At 37.3% G+C, this 19,986-nt stretch overlaps 1 protein-coding gene across 1 annotated transcript; it reads right to left on the reverse strand.

Moving 5' to 3' along the window:
• Positions 1-14,939: 14,939 nt before the first annotated feature.
• Positions 14,940-15,638, reverse strand: LOC139193125 (uncharacterized). The gene has a single exon (XM_070816095.1). The coding sequence runs from the start codon at positions 15,636-15,638 to the stop codon at positions 14,940-14,942; it is 699 nt and encodes a 232-aa protein (XP_070672196.1).
• Between the last annotated feature and the right edge of the window lie 4,348 nt (positions 15,639-19,986).

Consider the following 19,986-nt stretch of genomic DNA (forward strand, 5'->3'; position numbering starts at 1 on the left):
CACTAGGTCGTAGCCCCCAAGCCTAGCTTGGCCTGAAAAATCCTCGGGATAAGTTTCCCCTATATGTGAAATAACTAAAATAACATTAATTAAAGCACATAACGAAAACCTAAATAAAACCACCATAGTTTGCTTAAACCTAGGGTTTAAATAAATGAAATCGATCTATTCGACGACACAAACACACACGTGTCAACCACGCACCTGCTAGAGGCCGGACGCGCCTTCACGCGCTGCCCAAAGTGGACTGCACAGCTCGCCTTCCTCACGAAAATCTGCAGTTTTTGCAGATTTTTGGCCCAACTTCCAGAGCTCCTAACGAGCTCGATTCTCAACCAAATTCACTTCTACAAAAGCCAAATTAAAGCTAGGAATGTGATCTACCGATCCGAATTCAAAGAAAGTTCAAAAATAGTCCGAGTTAATCCGAAATTTGGTCTAAAAGTGGCCATCCGAGTTAATCCGAAATATGGTCTGAAAGTGGCCAAACGACCACGGTTACAAATTTTCCAGAAATTGAAAATTTTCTTCCTAACTTCCAGAGTTAATTTCCAACTTGTTACTTAACCAAACTCAGTGATTCAAAAGCAATTTTGAAGTTAAGAATGTAGAGAACAAGTTTGTACCTAGAAGAAGTCCAATTGTGGTTGAGGTTGACCAGAAAAATGGCTTGAAAATGACCAAATAGTCACGATTCTGGAATGAAAAACGCAGGTTCTCCTTCTTCTCAAGTTTTCTGGGTAAAACCACAAGTTCAAAACACAAACAAAGGATCAATAACAACCCATATAAGTGAAATGAAAGTTCTAAAGGTATCTCAAGGCTTACCTAAGCCATAAATGGCTTGAAAATCGATATGTCGAACTCGCCGAGTCGACCTTCCGAGTTGGTGAGTCAAAACTCGTCCACACCAGATTTCATAGACACGGTTGTGATCGTGAGACTGAGATGATCACAATGGTGTAATTTGTTTTTCACGTTTGAGTGTTTTTGTGTGGTTTTGTGATGGTTGCAGAGAGGAAGAAGAAGAATAAGTGCGGCATGGGATAGGGAGAAGAGAGAGAGCTGCTTTTCTGATTGGGGGGGCAGAAAATAAAGAAGGGATGGGATAGGTAAGAGTGAAATAATGAAGAGATGTGCACGGGATGGGTTAAAAAGGAATCCAATGGATAGGTTTTTAGATTTCCTACAGTAAAAGGAAATCGAAATCTATCCGAAGTAGATATTTTTACACTTTAAAATCTATGCCTACCCGTACTAGCATGTACAATTAAAATGTGATAGCGACAAATAAAAAGGAAAGCAATAAGAATAAGTCCACGTCACTTGCCAATAAAGGTATAATTGTCAATACACATACTCGGGGAGAAACTACATAGGAAAATTAGGGACATGTCGTCACAATCTACCCCTCTTATAACAATTTCATCCCTGAAATTTCAATACTGACTACTATCAAAGCCATAAAATAGACGTGGATACATATCTCGCATACACTCTTCTGTCTCCCAAGTGGCTTCCTCCACTAAGTGGTTCCTCCACAAAACCTTCACCATCCACACGGTATTGTTCCTAAGAACCTTATCCTTCCAATCAAGGATAGTCACTAGAACCTCATCATAGGTCAAATCTAGATTGATCTCCAGAGGCTGAAGGGGGATTATGTGTGACAGATCAGAAACATACCTCTGTAGCATCGATACATGAAACACATTGTGCGCTCTCGCGAACTCTGGTGGCAAAGCAAGTCGATAAGCAACTTCCCTAACTCGTTCAACGATCTGGTACGGCCCGATGTACCTAGGACTGAGTTTCCCTCTCTTGTCGAATTGCACAACACCTTTCCACAATGATAATTTCAAGAATACCCAATCACCAACCTCACAAACTCTGTCTGTAGAATGTTTGTCGGTGATACTCTTCTGCCAATCCTAGGTCGCTTTCAGGTTAGCCTTTATCACCTGAATGTTCTGTGTCGTCTCCTCCACGATTTCAAGGCCCACTAAAACTCGTTCGCCGACCTCAAACCAACAAAGTGGAGTACGACATGGTTTCCCATACAACGCTTCAAACAATGCCATACCAATGCTAGAATGGAAGTTGTTGTTGTACGCAAACTCTATCAACAGTAAACGCTTGTGCCAAGCATCTCCAAACTATAGAACTGATGATCTCAATATATCTTCCAAAGTCTGGATAGTTCTCTCTGACTGCCCATCAGTTTGAGGATGATAGGCGGTGCTGTAGAGTAATCTTGATCCCAAAGCTTCCTGAAAAGCTACCCATAACTTTGAAGTATATCGTGGATCCCGGTCATAAATGATACTAACTGGAACTCCGTGGTACCTAACCACTTCAGAGATGAACCGTTCGGCCAACTGACTCAAAGAGTAATTCTCACGAACAGGTATGAAATGTGCTGACTTGGTAAGTCAATCAACCACCACCAAAATACCATCGTAACAATTTCGTGTACGAGGTAACTTGTACACGAAATCCATCGTAATATATTCTCATTTCCACTGAGGTATTGGGAGTGGTTACAGTAATCGAAACAGCTTTTTCCTTTTTACCTTAACCTGCTGGCAAATTACACAACGACTAACATACGTTGCAACTTCTCTTTTCATACCTGGCCAATAGTAGAAGTGTATGATACATCTTAGTGCTCCCTAGATGCATTGCATAAACAGAAATATGTGCTTCATCCAATATGTCTTTCTTTAGTTCCTCAACATTCGGTACATACATTCGTTCGCCTTGCATAAGCATGCTGTCAGGATCTCTAATCCAGAGGTCCTTCTTTTTCCCGTCTAACACTGCCTGTATCAATTCCTGAGATTTTGTATCGTTCCTCTGAGCTTCGAGAACATGATCCAACAGAACCGATCTGACCTGAAAACTAGCAATTAGGCCCCCCGACAACCCTCTTTCAAAGCTACTCTAGTGGATCTCAGGTCAGTCAAAAGAGGAATGCGACTAGCATAAAGAGCATTAAGTTGGCCATGAGACTTCCTACTAAGAGCATCAGCTACTGAATTGGCACGACCTGGGTGATACTCAATGGTGCAGTCATAATCATTGAGCAACTCTACCCACCTCTGCTACCGGAGACTGAGGTTCGGCTGATTAAAGATGTACTTAAGGCTGTTATGATCAGTGAAGATCTTACATTTTTCCCTATAAAGATAGTGCCTCCAGATTTTCAAGGCAAAGATGATCGCTGCCAACTCGAGGTCATGAGTAGGATAGTTCTTCTCATTGGGCTTTAACAGTCGCGATGCATAAGCAATCACTTTATCATGCTGCATTAACACACAACCAAGACCATTCAGAGACGCATCACTGTAGATCTCAAAGTTCCCACCATCATCGGGAAGTGCTTAGACAGGTGCATGAGTGAGAAGATACTTCAACTGTTGGAAACTCTGCTCACACTCACTACTCCACACAAAAGGAACATGTTTTCTAGTCAATTTTGTCAGAGGTAGTGCTATGGTTGAAAAGTCTTTCACGAAGCGTCGATAATAACCAGCCAGACCAAGAAAGCTTCGAACTTCCGTAACTATCCGAGGTTGTTCCTAGTTCTCCACAGCTGCTATTTTCTGATGATCCACAAGCACACCCTGAGCTGATACCACGTGCCCTAAAAATGATACTTGATCCAGCCAAAACTGACATTTGCTGAACTTAGCATACAACCGATTTGCCCTTAACGTCTTTAGAACCAAACGTAGATTCCTGGCATGATTAGTTTCATTCTTAGAATACACCAAAATGTCATCTATGAAAACAATGACGAACCTGTCGAGATATGGATGGAATACTCGATTCATAAGGTTCATGAAAACTGCTGGTGCATTAGTCAATCCAAATGGCATCACTAGGAACTCGTAATGACCATATCGAGTTCTGAAAGCTGTCTTTAGAACGTCGTCGCTTCTGATCTTCAGTTGGTAGTAACCAGATCTCAAATCAATCTTCGAGAATACATAAGCACCTTTGAGCTGATCGAAGAGGTCATCAATACGAGGTAACGGATAACGATTTTTAATTGTCACCTGATTTAACTACCTGTAATTGATGCATAACCTCAAGGTTCTATCTTTCTTCCTTACAAACAGAACTAAAGCTCCCCACGGGGAAGTGCCTGGTTAAATGAAACCCTTATCAACTAACTCTTGCAACTGAGTTTTAAGTTCCCTTAACTCTGTGGGAGCCATACGATAAGGTGTAAGAGAAATAGGATTAGTATTTGGAAGTAGATCGATGGTGAACTCCACTTTAAGATTCGAGGGTAAGCCAGGTAATTCCTTGGGAAAACATCGGGAAAGTGTCTAACTACTATGACGTCTTCCACAGATGTAGTAGTCTCCTCCGCTAGCACGACATGAGCTAAGTAACCTTGACAACCTTTATTCAACAGTCATCTCACCCTTATGGCAGTGATAACTCCGTGCTTTAGACCACTGCGCTCACCGATAAACGTGACAGTAGGCATGCTCGGTCGGTGAAAAGTAACAACTTTCTCATATCAGTCTAACTTGGCACGATTGCAGTGTAACTAATCCATGCCTAGGATAACGTTGAAATCAACGATATCCAAATGAACAAGATTAGTCGGCATGACTACATCTTCGACAAGGATAAGACATCCTTGATATTCCCAACTAATATAACAGATTTCACCCCTAAGCATCGAGAACTCCAACTCGTAGTCGAGTGAAGTAAGATGTGGTTGAGTCGTTTGAGCAAACTTATGGGAAATAATTAAATGCATAACACCATAATCAATTAAAACTTTAGCAAAATGGCTTAGAACATTCAACGTACCCATGATCAAGTCCGAATTCGCCTAACCATCCTGAATGGTGATGTTGTTAACTCTTCCCTGAACTTGTTGTCTGCCTCTACGACCCCTGTTTGCTTGAGTCTGATTACCTCGACCCTGATTACCTCGGCCTTGCTAGGGTAAATTTGCCTGTCTGTCTGAACCTCCACTGCTAGACGCTACATTTAGGTTTTGATACTGCCCTCCAGTATACATCTATGCTCCGCCGCCTTGATACGGTGTGTACTCTCCCTGGAACTATGGATAACCTCCCTGAGTCTGCTGATAGCCTCCCTAATAGTAGGGAACCTCAGCTGTATACTGGTATGATCCTTCCTGATTCGGGACTACGCCTTCTTGGTAGTGGAAAGCTCCATCGTGGCCTATCTGCTGACGGTTACCAGGTGCTGGAAGCTGCTGTAGGGGGACTGCTGGTGGTAGATTAGCAGGCTGATTCTTCTGATTCTGATGGCAATTATAGGCCATATACTGTTGGAAATGTGCCCTAAAACCAATCATATGATGATACTTTACGGACATTTCACAAGTTAAACTAATGTAGTTTAAATATAAAGGGCAAAGATTATTGTTTTAAGCCGTCTCATATAAATGTTATATGCTTAAACGATAAGTCCAAGGAATATGTGATTGGGAGAATGCAATCTAAAGAAGTTAGATTCATGAGACCATTCTTTCGTATACATATCCTAAATGTTCCTGATCATAGGATTGCCAATTGGGCATTGACAGTTTGTTAAGATCGGTACGTGCTGTGTCTTCTCTCAGAGAGAGTGACTAGTCTCGAGCCATTGGTGTGTGTGACATCAAGACAAGTACGTAGGTGCTCAATAGAGAATGAGTTCACTGAACACGATCAACGAAGAGTTCTCATATTCATGTCACATGAGAACTCATGGTTGGGATAATGCAAAGTAGTCCTTTGACCTGAGGCATCATAGTTTTCTTGTGGTTAAGTTTTTGATCTTTGATTATGTCAAAAGTCACTCCAAAAGGAGGGTGTCCACGACATAGTTGGGGTTAAGCCACTTAGCTATGAAGGCAAGTGAATGCGCAACAAGGGATCTCTAACCTTCAAACTGTTTGAGGGAGAATACTCTATGATATGATTAAGAATCTCTAGCCAGAGTATGAATGAGATTTAGGAAAGTCGTTCCAAATCACATTCAAGGTAATCATATAAGCACACGAATTACATTGGATAGTAGACATGAATAAACTATCAAACCAAACAATGTGGTCAAGAGTATTGTATTAGAGAAAGACCGTATTGCATTTGTAATTCTAAACTGAATAGGTTCTCTACCTCTTCTGATTAGCTTGGGTAACCATGATATGCTGCTAGGTGTCACTCTTGGTTTGTGGAAGCCCTAAACTTGTATAAACACTAAAGGGAGAATTGAAAGTAAGTTTCAATTCACAATCGATTTGAAAGAGTTTTAATCGCCCACTGCCTCGCTAAAAGGAACCTAATGGATCGTACACCGTGTAAGGTGGAGATTGAAGAAACAATGGAGATGAGTAAGAATAATTAAATGGTTTAATTATTTATTTATGGCAAGGATTAATTAATATGTTAATTAATCAAACGAATAAGTTCGTTAAAGACCTCGGGATAGTTTTGGACCTTAAGGCCCAATGGGCTTCGAACGTCAAGCCCATTGACTTAAGTTGTATGACAATTTAATGAATAAAGATTCACAAAGGCCCAAAAGCCCAAATCCCTTATGTGGCCGGCCATGTGTGTTGAATTAGGGTTTTTGGTTCTTTAGGTCATTTAAAGAAGTGACTATATAAAGAACTTTATAGCCTAAAATTCATTAAGGGTTCTTTTGGAGAAAATTGGAGAGAACATGTCTCTCCCTTTTCTCTCTAAAGAGGCCGGCCCCCTTAGAGGGATTAGCTAGCAATCCCACTCCTCCAAGGTCACTCATTTCTTCTCCAATCTAACCTTGGTGTAGACACTTAGAGGTTCTCAATTTTGGGAACTTGGAGAACCATATTCTTCCATCCAAATCCATGGATCTAAGAAGCAAGGAATGAAGGCCCTCTCCTTGGGTGATTAGCCTTTGCTTATGCAAAGAGGAATCTACAAAGGTATAAATTTCTCAACTCACTTTGATTTGAGTTGAGTCTTGGTTCACCAATCTACTAGGCTTTGAATTTCATGGGTAATGCTTTGTTTTTGAATGCATGCAAGCATGATTCCGCCTTTTAATTGTTAAATGCATGCTATAGATGTTATTCAAATGAACATGTTTTTACAAAATCATCCTTCAAGTGGTATCAGAGCCTAGGTCTAGTAGTTGGTGAATCCTTTTGGGTTTTGTAGTTCATAGTCTTTGATTTAAAAGTTGTAATTGTTACAAGCTTTATTCTTGCTTCTTTGAATGTAAATTTTGCTAGAAAATTTGCCATCTCAAATGTTGTAGATGTAGTTCTTATAAGCATGAATATTGGAGCTAAAATTTGGTGCCATGTTTTTGGGAATTTTCGGCCAAATCCAAAGGGTGGATTTTTGGGTTCTTGTTTGACTTGTTAAAAGTGTTTTCAAGTAACTTTTGGAACCCCTATGTACCCTAGTTTGGTTATATGTTATTTCCCTAAAGTTTGAATGGTTTTGGGATGTTTTTGGAGTAAAAATGTTCATGGAAATTTTTTGGGTTTTTCATGAATGTTCTTCATTGTTCTTGACATTTTTGCCAAGAACAAAAAGTTTTGTGTTTTGATTCAAAGTTTTGATTTATTTCATAAAGTTTATGTTTTATGTTTTTCAAATGATTTAATGTGTTAGATATTTGATTAAATGGTGGTAGAAATAATGGTGAGTGTGAAAGGATTAATTCCCTTTCACACACACCACTTGCACCACTTGCTTGCTTTATGTCAAAACTCACAAATCAACACACACATCACTCTAATCCTTCTCCAAAACCGGCCCTCCCTCAAGTGGGAGTACTTTTGGGGCTTTTATGCAATTACATAAAGTTTTGATACTTTTGTGTATTTGCACTTTGGCCCAAAAGTTTACGTTTTTACGTTTAGGTCCAAAAAAGCTAAAGGACAAATTGTTTTGCTCCTTTAATGAAGTTTTTGCATTGTTTAAATTTTGGGTTCTAGTTGTAATTACATGAAGTAGTGGACTTTTGTGTTTTTACAAAGTGACCCCAAAAGTTTATGTTTTTGCAATATAGCCCAAAAGTTGTGGTTATTGCATATTGGCCCAAATTAGGTAGAGAACAAAATTGTTTTGTCTCTTTAAATGAGAATTGGATTTTCATTTCATTTAGCTCCATTTAAATCAATTTTATGGATACAAAAACCAAATGAAAATGTTGCATTCAATTTAATTAGTTAAAGTGTTAATTAATTAAAGGGTGATTATGAACCTAAGCCTACGATAATTGAGCTATGTGAAAGGCCGTTTCAAATTTGTTTGAACCATGGGAATGTGTAGATTAGATTTTGGTTGTAATTTGATTTGATCAAATGTTGTAAAAGAGCATAAGCTATTCTTTACTTTAAAGTAATTTGTTTTATGCAAATGTTGTAATGAGCATAAGCTCACCTTTACTTTGAAGTACTTCTTTCTTGCTTTATTTGATATGCATGAAAATGAAGTAGTTGGGTCCAACGCCCCTAAGACAACACGCCTTAATGTGATTAAACGTGTAACTAAAATCAATCACCATCCCTAGACCGAGATTCAACACTAGGCTCGTGTTGAATCTAAACAAAGGTTCATAATCATCCTAAGGCCCTAAGGCAACTATATAGTCCATCAATGAATGCAAACCTTATGTTAGTAGTATCATATACTCTTGCTTTAAAAACCGTTTTATAAGCATAGTGGGAGTATTATATACAACTAAAACAATCAAATGGACCAATAGTTGTAATAGGACCAAAATTGTTTTAATAAGATTAAAATGTATGTTTATATGTGATGAGGCCTAAAACCCTCAACCAAACCATTATAAAGTTGACAAGCGTGAGAGTGCTTTGAACACTCTTTCGTGGCCTTCCACCGTGGTAGGCTCCAATCGTTTATGACTTGTACACCGCCTTCACCCTATCATGGGGGAGTGCAAAGTGCATGCTTATACTCAGGAGGAGTCTATATACATACTTGATGAGGTGAGTGTAGGCAACGAGGATGGCCAACATCATATCATTGTGAGGCTATTCTTGAACCCCTTCACAAACTAAGCATGGTGGGAATGACTTAACTAAGTGCAATGGAGCCAACATCATATCATTGTGAGGTGACATTCTCTAGAGGCCAAATAAGATGGGTACTTGCAAGTGATGCAAATGAGTAAGCGTACTCTCTCATTATTATTAATGCTAGCCAACATCATATCATTGTGAGGTGGGCTTGGTAGTAGTGAGTCTCCCATACCCTACTAAGAGTTTCATCCAAAACTCTCGAATTCCAATGAGGGATATGGAATTTGCCAAAAATAGTGGGTGGTGCTATTTGATTTAAAGACCCGAATCAAATGGCTTAAAATCAATCAATTTATATTCGTTATGTATTTACTTACCATTATATTTGCAAACGCTATCCCACACTTGACAAATAAAAGCCGAATGTTTTAGTTTCCGGACTTGGTACAACAATCCCAAAGATTGTCTTAAATGGATTGTAGAAGTACCTAAGTAGTCTCATCCTCACAATCTTCCTATTGATAATGTATCATTGGAAGAACATGTTAGATAAAGTCTATCATAAAGAGGACAACACTTTTAATGTCATAATTCTTCAATTACAATTTGTTGTATGAAGAAATAAGAGTTGCTTTGAACAACCCTTAATCAATGCAAACATTAGTGCTTGTTTCTTTGTTACATGAACAAGGAACTTTAGAAGAAAGCACAAAGGCATGGACACTTAATGTGCCATGATTCTTCACTTACAAATTGTTGTATGAAGAAATGAGAGTTGCCTTGTACAACTCTTGAAAGTTTGTAATTATGTTTAGAACATAATGGTTAGTTGACAAAAATAGTCCATCAACATGGACTTATGATGATTTTGAATCATTGAGTGTTGAAGTGATAAACCACTTAACGAGACGGAAACTAGGCAAGGACTTCACCTTTGTGTCCCTATCCTAATGGTTCACTAAGTTTATTGTAAACTGTATGGTGAACAATAAACACATACTCCCCAAAATGTTTGATGTGTATAACACAATTGAAATAAGTTTCAAGAGAGATAGTCGGAGTTTAGGGACCATGACTAATGTAGTCAAAGGTGAAAGTCAAATAAAGAAGATAAAAATAACTCCAAGGGAACAAACTTTCTTTATGAAAGGATGGACATTGGAAGGGGTATTTGCAAGAAATGTCTTGCAAGTGTCAAGAACACACCTTTCGAAGGTGTTGTAAATTGTTCTTGAATAGTTCAAAATAGTTGGTTCTTCTACTTGAATGCTTGATTCCGTATTAGCAACTATGTTTTACAATCGTTGTAAAAGTGTGGCTAATAAGAAGTAGAAGATTAATGAGAGAAGAGAAAGTACTTCACATTCGAAACGTGAATAAAATATAGATCTCTGCGAAAGCAGATAGTACTTACTTCCTCATATGAACTACCAAAGAAATTGGAAAAACCAAAGATTGTCTTTACATTCCAATTTTAAGGAACTTAATTCCGTCACTATAGTAGAGATGGATGAATGTTTTGTTTGACAAAACATTGTTCTTTATTAATCAATGATTGGATTATAGTAATCTAATTGATTGTCTCTATAGTAGAGATGATATGGTAGTGTTAACTGTTTAGAATATAATGATGCTTAAAACCCAAAAGGTTGCAAGGTAGTGACTAATCCCGACTAAAGTTGTGATACCACTAAAACATAAATTACGAGTTGGTCATAGATGGATGCTTTGGATCGTTAGATCCGGATCCAATACCTTCTTGTTAAAATTGTATAGAGGCGAAATGTTCGAATCTTTATTCTTTTGGAAAGAAGAAAGAATCACAAAGTTGTTGAGGTTAATTCACTTAGATGTTAGTGGCATTTGACCACAAACATAATACTACTCATGTTGTATGATATTCACCGAAGATCACTCTCAGTTGGACTATAGTTTATTTTGAATAAACACAAGTCTGAATACTTTGCAAAAGTTTTCAAAGAATTCAAGAAATGTAAGTTGATGAGTAAGACGTCTAAAGTATTTACCTCCTTAGATTTGATCCAAGGAAAAGAAACACTTTAGATGAGTCTCCTTGAAAGATATCAAGGAAAGAAGCATCATAAGATAATAAATTTCTCCATTAAGGAGAAGAACGAACTCAAATAAGATTTAGTTCATTAGATGTTATCTATTACCCATATATAGGATATATACTTCTAAAACAATATGATTGTCAATTAGAAGATCTTCCAAATTTTACATGACTCCATAAGATGTAGTTGGAAAGAAAGACAAATCTCAAGCATGTTAAGATTTGGGGTTGTGAGCTAATAAGCAATATTTGTTTGATAACAATCTTGTGGGATATCCTTAAATTAACTTTTGGATATCGCTTCTATAAACCAATTAACAAATGTTGTTTTGTTGGGTAGTTCATTGTAATCCTACAATGTGATTTGCCTAAATGCAAATGAACGAGAGATAGAACTCAAAGAATGGGTTCTTCGAGAGACAAGAAAGTAATCAACAAATATAAACAACCTAGTTCCTATACCAAAAGCTCCAAGGTAGTCGAGAAGGATTTATAAACCGTCAAAGTTGAATGGTTTGAACTTTATGACTATGTCATAGAGTTGTACCTCTTAATTCGAAAGAAATAAGAATGAAAATCCTTATGACTACATTGAGTGTATATACGATATATACTCAAGGAAATGGTAAAGTACCATTTGACCCGAAATAATGAAACCCCCATAGCTAATTGGTAGCTTAAGGTGACTGCAATCAAAGAGAATGGTTGACTTTGAAGAAACCATCTTTGACGTAGTCTTGTTTTTCAATTAATTCGAAGATAGCTAGCTACAACTAAATGGTGATTCAATGTTTGGACATTATATGGGTTTCCGAAACCATTATTAAGATAGTCTTGATAATATATATGTCTAAAACTATGAATCACAAGACATATAAGTTGTAGAGATCCAACCATCATGAATCTAAGCAAGCTAGTGGGAACTATAAGCATCTTATGAGAAAAGGATCAAATCGTTTGATTTCTCATAAAGATGTAAATGAATCTTTTGTTTACTAGGTTTACAAAAGGTTAGTGGGAGTTAATCATGTTCCTAAAATTTAAATATATATGATATATTAATTTTGGAAATGAAAAGAATACTTCTTCTTTAAAGTTATGACTTTGAAACATTATATGAAGATAGAAAGTATATGGGAGATATAGTCTATATACATGGGATGGAAATCTATAATGATATATTTCATGATATAATTGGATTATATCAATCCCTAATAATAGACAATAGATGCTAGGAAGTTTCTCATATGATGATAAACTTCAATTAGAAGGACAGCTCTAGTGAGACTAAGAAGTTGCTCTTCTCAAAGAGAACGTACTCTTTGACTCCCAAAGAAATAATGCATAAATAGAATCCTTTATGCATACGCATAAAGGTGATTTATGTATTTCATATTGTATGAAAAACATTGATATGAGTTGTACCTAGAACGGTACAAGACGATATCAGTGCAAGCCCAGGATCAGAACCATGGCAACTGTCAAGTGAGTCCTTAAGTATTTAAGAAATACTAAAGGATAGATTCCTCAAAGAATGAGGAAGAATTAGAGTAACGTAAAGGAAGCGTAAATGTATTAGATTATGAATCTAATCCATCATTGGATGTTTCTTCATTATGAATGAAGAGATAATCAGATATCTCTTTATTATGACTAAAGAGATATTTGGATGGAAACATTAAAAGTAATGACTTTAGTATGTTCCATTATGAATGCAAAATATATATTGCCATATAGAAGCTTACAACATTATTGTTTGGATGGGAAAGTTCATTTATGACTCTCTATTCGGTTCCAACCAGAAAGTGTCTCTAGTGTACCGACACTACGACACTAATGGGGCGATAGCTCAAGCCAGGGAATCAAGGTCTCATCAAGATCCGAACTCAAATGAGAGACTAAACCACATGATTAAGAATCATGTATAATGGTGACGTCATTATTCTCAAGGTTGCTTCTATGGATAACATATAGATATCCATTGTCTAGGCCTACTATTCAGCCATTTATGAAATGACTACAGAAGAGGTATCATCACTGATGAACAAGCTGATTGGCTCTAGTGCAAGTGGGAGATTGTTGGAAATGTGCCCTAAAACCAATCATATGATGATACTTTACGGACATTTCACAAGTTAAACTAATGTAGTTTAAATATAAAGGGCAAAGATTATTGTTTTAAGCCGTCTCATATAAATGTTATATGTTTAAACGATAAGTCCAAGGAATATGTGATTGGGAGAATGCAATCTAAAGAAGTTAGATTCATGAGACCATTCTTTCGTATACATATCCTAAATGTTCCTGATCATAGGATTGCCAATTGGGCATTGACAGTCCGTTAAGATCAGTACGTGCTGTGTCTTCTCTCAATGAGAGTGACTAGTCTCGAGTCATTGGTGTGTGTGACATCAAGACAAGTACGTAGGTGCTCAATAGAGAATGAGTTCACTGAACACGATCAACGAAGAGTTCTCATATTCATGTCACATGAGAACTCATGATTGGGATAATGCAAAGTAGTCCTTTGACCTGAGGCATCATAGTTTTCTTGTGGTTAAGTCTTTGATCTTTGATTATGTCAAAAGTCACTCCAAAAGGAGGGTGTCCATGGCATAGTTGGGGTTAAGCCATTTAGCTATGGAGGCAAGTGAATGCGCAACAAGAGATCTCTAACCTTTAAACTGTTTGAGGGAGAATACTCTATGATATGATTAAGAATCTCTGGCCAGAGTATGAATGAGATTTAGGAAAGTCGTTCCAAATCACATTCAAGGTAATCATATAAGCACACGAATTACATTGGATAGTAGACATGAATAAACTATCAAACCAAACAATGTGGTCAAGAGTATTGTATTAGAGAAAGACCGTATTGCATTTGTAATCCTAAACTGAATAGGTTCTCTACCTCTTCTAATTAGCTTGGGTAACCATGATATGCTGCTAGGTGTCACTCTTGGTTTGTGGAAGCCCTAAACGTGTATAAACACTAAAGGGAGAATTGAAAGTAAGTTTCAATTCACAATCGATTTGAAAGAGTTTTAATTGCCCACTGCCTCGCTAAAAGGAACCTAACGGATCGTACACCGTGTAAGGTGGAGATTGAAGAAACAATGGAGATGAGTAAGAATAATTAAATGGTTTAATTATTTATTTATGGCAATGATTAATTAATATGTTAATTAATCAAACGAATAAGTCCGTTAAAGACCTCAGGATAGTTTTGGACCTTAAGGCCCAATGGGCTTCGAACGTCAAGCCCATTGACTTAAGTTGTATGACAATTTAATGAATAAAGATTCACAAAGGCCCAAAAGCCCAAATCCCTTATGTGGCCGGCCATGTGTGTTGAATTAGGGTTTTTGGTTCTTTAGGTCATTTAAAGAAGTGACTATATAAAGAACTTTATAACCTAAAATTCATTAAGGGTTCTTTTGGAGAAAATTGGAGAGAACATGTCTCTCCCTTTTCTCTCTAAAGAGGCCGGCCCCCTTGGAGGGATTAGCTAGCAATCCCACTCCTCCAAGGTCACTCATTTCTTCTCCAATCTAACCTTGGTGTAGACACTTAGAGGTTCTCAATTTTGGGAACTTGGAGAACCATATTCTTCCATCCAAATCCATGGATCTAAGAAGCAAGGAATGAAGGCCCTCTCCTTGGGTGATTAGCCTTTGCTTATGCAAAGAGGAATCTACAAAGGTATAAATTTCTCAACTCACTTTGATTTGAGTTGAGTCTTGGTTCACCAATCTACTAGGCTTTGAATTTCATGGGTAATGTTTTGTTTTTGAATGCATGCAAGCATGATTCCGCCTTTTAATTGTTAAATGCATGCTATAGATGTTATTCAAATGAACATGTTTTCACAAAATCATCCTTCATATACCCTATTTTTCCACAAGTGAAACATCCTCTGCTTCCTCTCTTACACTCGCCATAGTGACGGGTGTTACACATGCGACAAAACTGAACACTTGAACTGCTGGAGTTTCTTTGATTCTGAAAATGAGAACCACCAGCGGACCTGCCTTCTCTCTGAGGTGTATTGAAGTTAGAACCCCCGCTCGAGGATCCAGAGCTGTTTCCATTCCTTTTAAAATTTTGAGCCCTTCTCGGGCCAAGTGATGATCGCCCCCTGTTATTGTACCTCTGGACATTCCCGCCAACATCCTCATCGTCAGGAGCATTCTTTGAATCTTCAATCCGAAGCAAGATCTCGAAGAACTCTTGGTAAGTAGCACAGAGAGTAGAAGTTGCTATAGTACGCCATTTCTTACAAGTTCCCCTCTTAAACAAACGAAACATCTCTTGGGGATTAGCAGCAGTCTCAGGGCAATAACGAGATAAGTCTGTGAACCTTCGATGATACTCAGTGGCTGACATATTGCCCTGCCTCAGATCTGTGAACTCATTTTTCTTACTATCCAAATACTCAGGATGGACAAATCTGGTCTGAAACAACTGTTTGAAAACATCCCAATCTATAACATCTACTTCAGATAAGGATCTCCTCTCATGATCCCACCAAGATTCTGCTCCCATTCAAAAGAACCAGTTCGCTATCTCGACCCATCTCTCTAGGGAAAGATTACCCTGCTTGTGCATAACTCGAAAAGTCTTCTCCACATGATCGAACCATATCTCTGACTTCTCCAATCCCTCATTACCAAAGAAATCATTAATCTTCAGGCGAGATACAATATCCAGAGTATTCCTCGTGGTAGGATGGAGTGAAGACTGAATAGCAGTGGCGATAGCCTTACCAAACTACCCAAAGTCCGGAAAGTTATTCTCAGCTGGAAAATGTGGCTCTCTATGAGGTGGCATGGTTCTGACATAAGAAAACAAGAGTTAAAACACACTAGGAAGTGCAGGATTGTCTAAACAGATGCTTTGATACCAAACTGACACACCCCGACCTGGAAAGGTCGAAGCATGCTGGCCATCATCGTGAGGTGACATAACCATAAGGGTAAGTGATGCAAAAAGTGAATAAGATTAAAACTAATTAGAACTAAACAGTGAAAGAGTGCGCAATTCGTGGGTTGAACCCACTATAATTATTCAAAGTGTAATAGACAATGAGACTACATAAGAGTAGTCAAAGCAACCAAAGTACACTTATTACATCATAGTGATAAGTTCGCACGTCTAAAACAGAAGGAAATTTTAGAACTGCCCGGATTCCTCGAGTGCCATAAAGAGTACAACTATCTAGGTCCTGGAGGGGCGAAAAACAAAGTTCAGTGGGTCAGCAAAACAATGTTTATATGAAACCTTTATTTTCAAATATACTAACCCCTAGCCGTAAAACAAGTATAGTTTCCTTAAATATACTACTCAAGTATATAAACAATAATTCGATAACATTAAAGTAGTATAATAATCAGAAATATGCCAAGTAAATGATGTATCGAATGCCACAATAATACTCATGTGATGATCAAGTATAGCTAAGCGCTCATCTATCTAAGCTGACACACAAGTTCGAACAGATGGTTTCTGACACGAATAGGACTGGTGTAATTAATATGCTCTAGTACTACGATCACGTGAAGACTGGTGCAGAAGCACATCACATACAAGTCGGATTGACTAGTGCAATCTACCCGACATGACTGGCACCTAAACTTGGGTCCAAGGTGAGCGAACGGTGCGATGTGGACATACACGTGAAGGACTGGCCCTGGCCCTAAGACGAGTACTAACACCGGGTGCAGCAAGATGAGCATGTACAAATATGTATGAATGCCATGACAGTAATATCACAACCATATAGCAGCATTTATCACAATTTATATCACAATAATGATACTAGGCAATATAGGCATAAAGGTGAAATAAATACGCATTTATGGAAACTATAAATATGTATAGGTATAAAACAATTGCCCACTCACAAGTACGCCGCTGGGTCGTAGCCACCGAGCCTAGCTTGGCCTCGAAAATCCTCGGGATAAGTTTCCCCTATATGTGAAATAATTAAAATAGCATTAATTAAAGCACATAACGGAAACTTAAATAAAACCTCCATAGTTTGCTCAAACCTAGGCTTTAAATATATGAAATCGATTTACTCGACGACACAAACACACACGTGTGAACCACGCGCCTGCTGGAGGCCGGACGCGCCCTCATGCGTTGCCCAAAGTGGATTGCACAGCTTGCCCACACGCCCCACGAGTACACTGTACTCGCCTTCCTCGCGAAAATCTGCAATTTTTGCAAATTTTTTGCCCAACTTCCAGAGCTTCTAATGAGCTCGATTCTCAACCAAATTCACTTCTACAAAAGCCAAATTAAAGCTAGGAATGTGATCTACCGATCTCAATTCATAGAAAGTTCGAAAATAGTCCGAGTTAATCCGAAATTTGGTCTGAAAGTGGCCAAACGACCACAGTTACAAATTTTTCCAGAAGCTGAAATTTTTCTTCCTAACTTCCAGAGTTGATTTCTAACTCGTTACTTAACCAAACTCAGTGATTCAAAAGCCATTTTGAAGTTAGGAATGTAGAGAACAAGTTTGTACCTAGAAGAAGTCCAATTGTGGTCAAGGTTGACCAAAAAAATGGCTTGAAAGTGACCAAATGGTCATGGTTCTGGAATGAAAAACGCAGGTTCTCCTTCTTCTTGAGTTTTATGGGTAAAACCACACGTTGAAAACACAAACAAAGGATCAATAACAACCCATAGAAGTGAAATGAAGGTTCTAAAGGTTTCTCAAGGCTTACCTAAGCCATAAATGGCTTGAAAATCGATATGTCCAACTCGCCAAGTCGACCTTCCGAGTTGGTGAGTCAAACTCGTCCACACCAAATTTCATGGACATGGTTGTGATTAGACCTGGCATTCGTGTCGTGTTTTCCATGTTCGTGTCGTTTTCGTGTCATACCCGATATCGTAACGGGTCATGTCGTGTAATACCCGTTAAAATAAACGGGTAAAATGACCCAACCCGAAATCGATCCGATAATATTAACAGGTAATATGACCCAACCCGTTACCCGTTAAGGAAAATATATTTTAAACCAATAAATAATCAAATGAAAAACATAAAACTAAATAAGTATATACAGATCATATTGTCACATCTAAAACATAAAAACGCATTTTTCTTTTAAGTATATTTCACTTACCTAAAGTCTTTAATAGGTTTTTAATTAATGTAGAAGTGTAAAAAAATATAGAAAAAAATATATAAACGCTTGTAATGACAAGCTTTACAACTTTCATGAAGAGCTTAACTTCGAAATTCGCCACTATAATCATATAAATCATAGATCAAAATTTAACCGTTGATTGTTATTTACATTTACGCTTCATTGTTCTCATCAAATTTTGTTTTTTCAGATTTTGTTTTTTGAAAACTTGATCTACTAGAGGATGCAGGAAGATGAACGGTTTGGATCGTTGATATTATATTCAAAGTTTTACGGTTAGTGAAAATATTGCTTGATGTTTATAAAGTTTCTACAAATTATATGACATCGACTCATATTTCAGTTAACCGTAAATATCAAAACGTGATATCAAAGATCTGAACCGTTCATCTTCTTACATCCACCAGATGATCATGTTTTCAAAAAAGAAAATTTTAAAAATGAAATTCAGTAAGAAGAATAAAACGTAAATGGCAATCGACGGTTAAATATAAATTTAACGTTTATGAATTATAGTGTTGGATTTCGAAGCTGACCCCTTCATGAAAGTTGTAAAGTTTGTCACTATGAGTGAATGTATATTTTTTTTTACATTTTTTACACTTCTACAATAATTATTATTAATTTTATTAATTTTACCCTCAAATAAAAAACATTATTTGTGAAGGTTTGAAGGATTTTAAAAATCTAAACGATAATGTAAGTGTAACCATTATCTACTCATGAAGGAATAATGATGAATCACTAGTGTTTATATATTCTTTCACATTTTTCATACTTGTATGTATGTCTTTTTAGTTCTTACCGATACAATACTATATTAGTTTATTTTAATTTTGGACAACAACATGTTAAGTAAAATTTATCCTAGTAATGATAATAAGGAACTCTCATAATAAAAATAAATAATGAGTAAAACTTTTTTTTTAAATTTATATAGAATAATAATACAAAACTATATATTTAATATAGAATATATTGTATATATTAATATGGCTATTGTATTTTATAATAAATCTTTTAGTAATTAAACTTTAAAATTATCAAAATAAATGTTTTCTTAACGGGTCGAAACGGGTTACCCACGTGTTACCTGCGTGTATACCCGTTAAGAATCCGTTCTTAACGGGTCACCCGATAAGTTATCGTGTTGACTCGAAACCCGTTATTTTCATGTTGTTTTCGTGTCGTGTCAGAAACTGCCGGGTCTAGTTATGATCGTGGGACTGAGATGATCACAATGGTGTAATTTGTTTTTCACGTTTGAGTGTTTTGGTGTGGTTTTGTGATGGTTGTAGAGAGGAAGAAGAAGAAGAAGTTCGGCATGGTTGAGGGAGAAGAGAGAGAGCTGCTTTTCTGATTGGGGGGACAGAAAATAATGAAGGGATGGGATAGGTGAGAGTGAAATAATGAAGAGAGGTGCACGAGATGGGATAAAAAGGAATCCAATGGATAGGTTTTTAGATTTCCTACAATAAAAGGAAATCGAAATCTATCCGAAATAGATATTTTTACACTTTAAAATCTACACCTACCCGTACTAGTGTGTACAATTTAAATGCGATATCGAGAAATAAAAAGGAAAGCGATAAGAATAAGTCCACGTCACTTGCCAATAAGGGCATAATCGTCAATACACATACTCGGGGAGAAATTACATAGGAAAATTAGGGATGGATCGTCACAGTTGTGGGTGGATCATGATAGGTTTTGGAATATTGGTGAACGGA

The sequence above is a fragment of the Malus domestica genome, chromosome 16 (genome assembly GCF_042453785.1).
Source record: "Malus domestica chromosome 16, GDT2T_hap1".
In the NCBI taxonomy this organism is placed as follows: Eukaryota; Viridiplantae; Streptophyta; class Magnoliopsida; order Rosales; family Rosaceae; genus Malus; species Malus domestica.

Excerpts from the sequence above, each read along its gene's own strand:
- LOC139193125 (XM_070816095.1), bottom strand. The coding sequence starts at position 15,638 with ATGGGAGCAGAATCTTGGTGGGATCATGAGAGGAGATCCTTATCTGAA.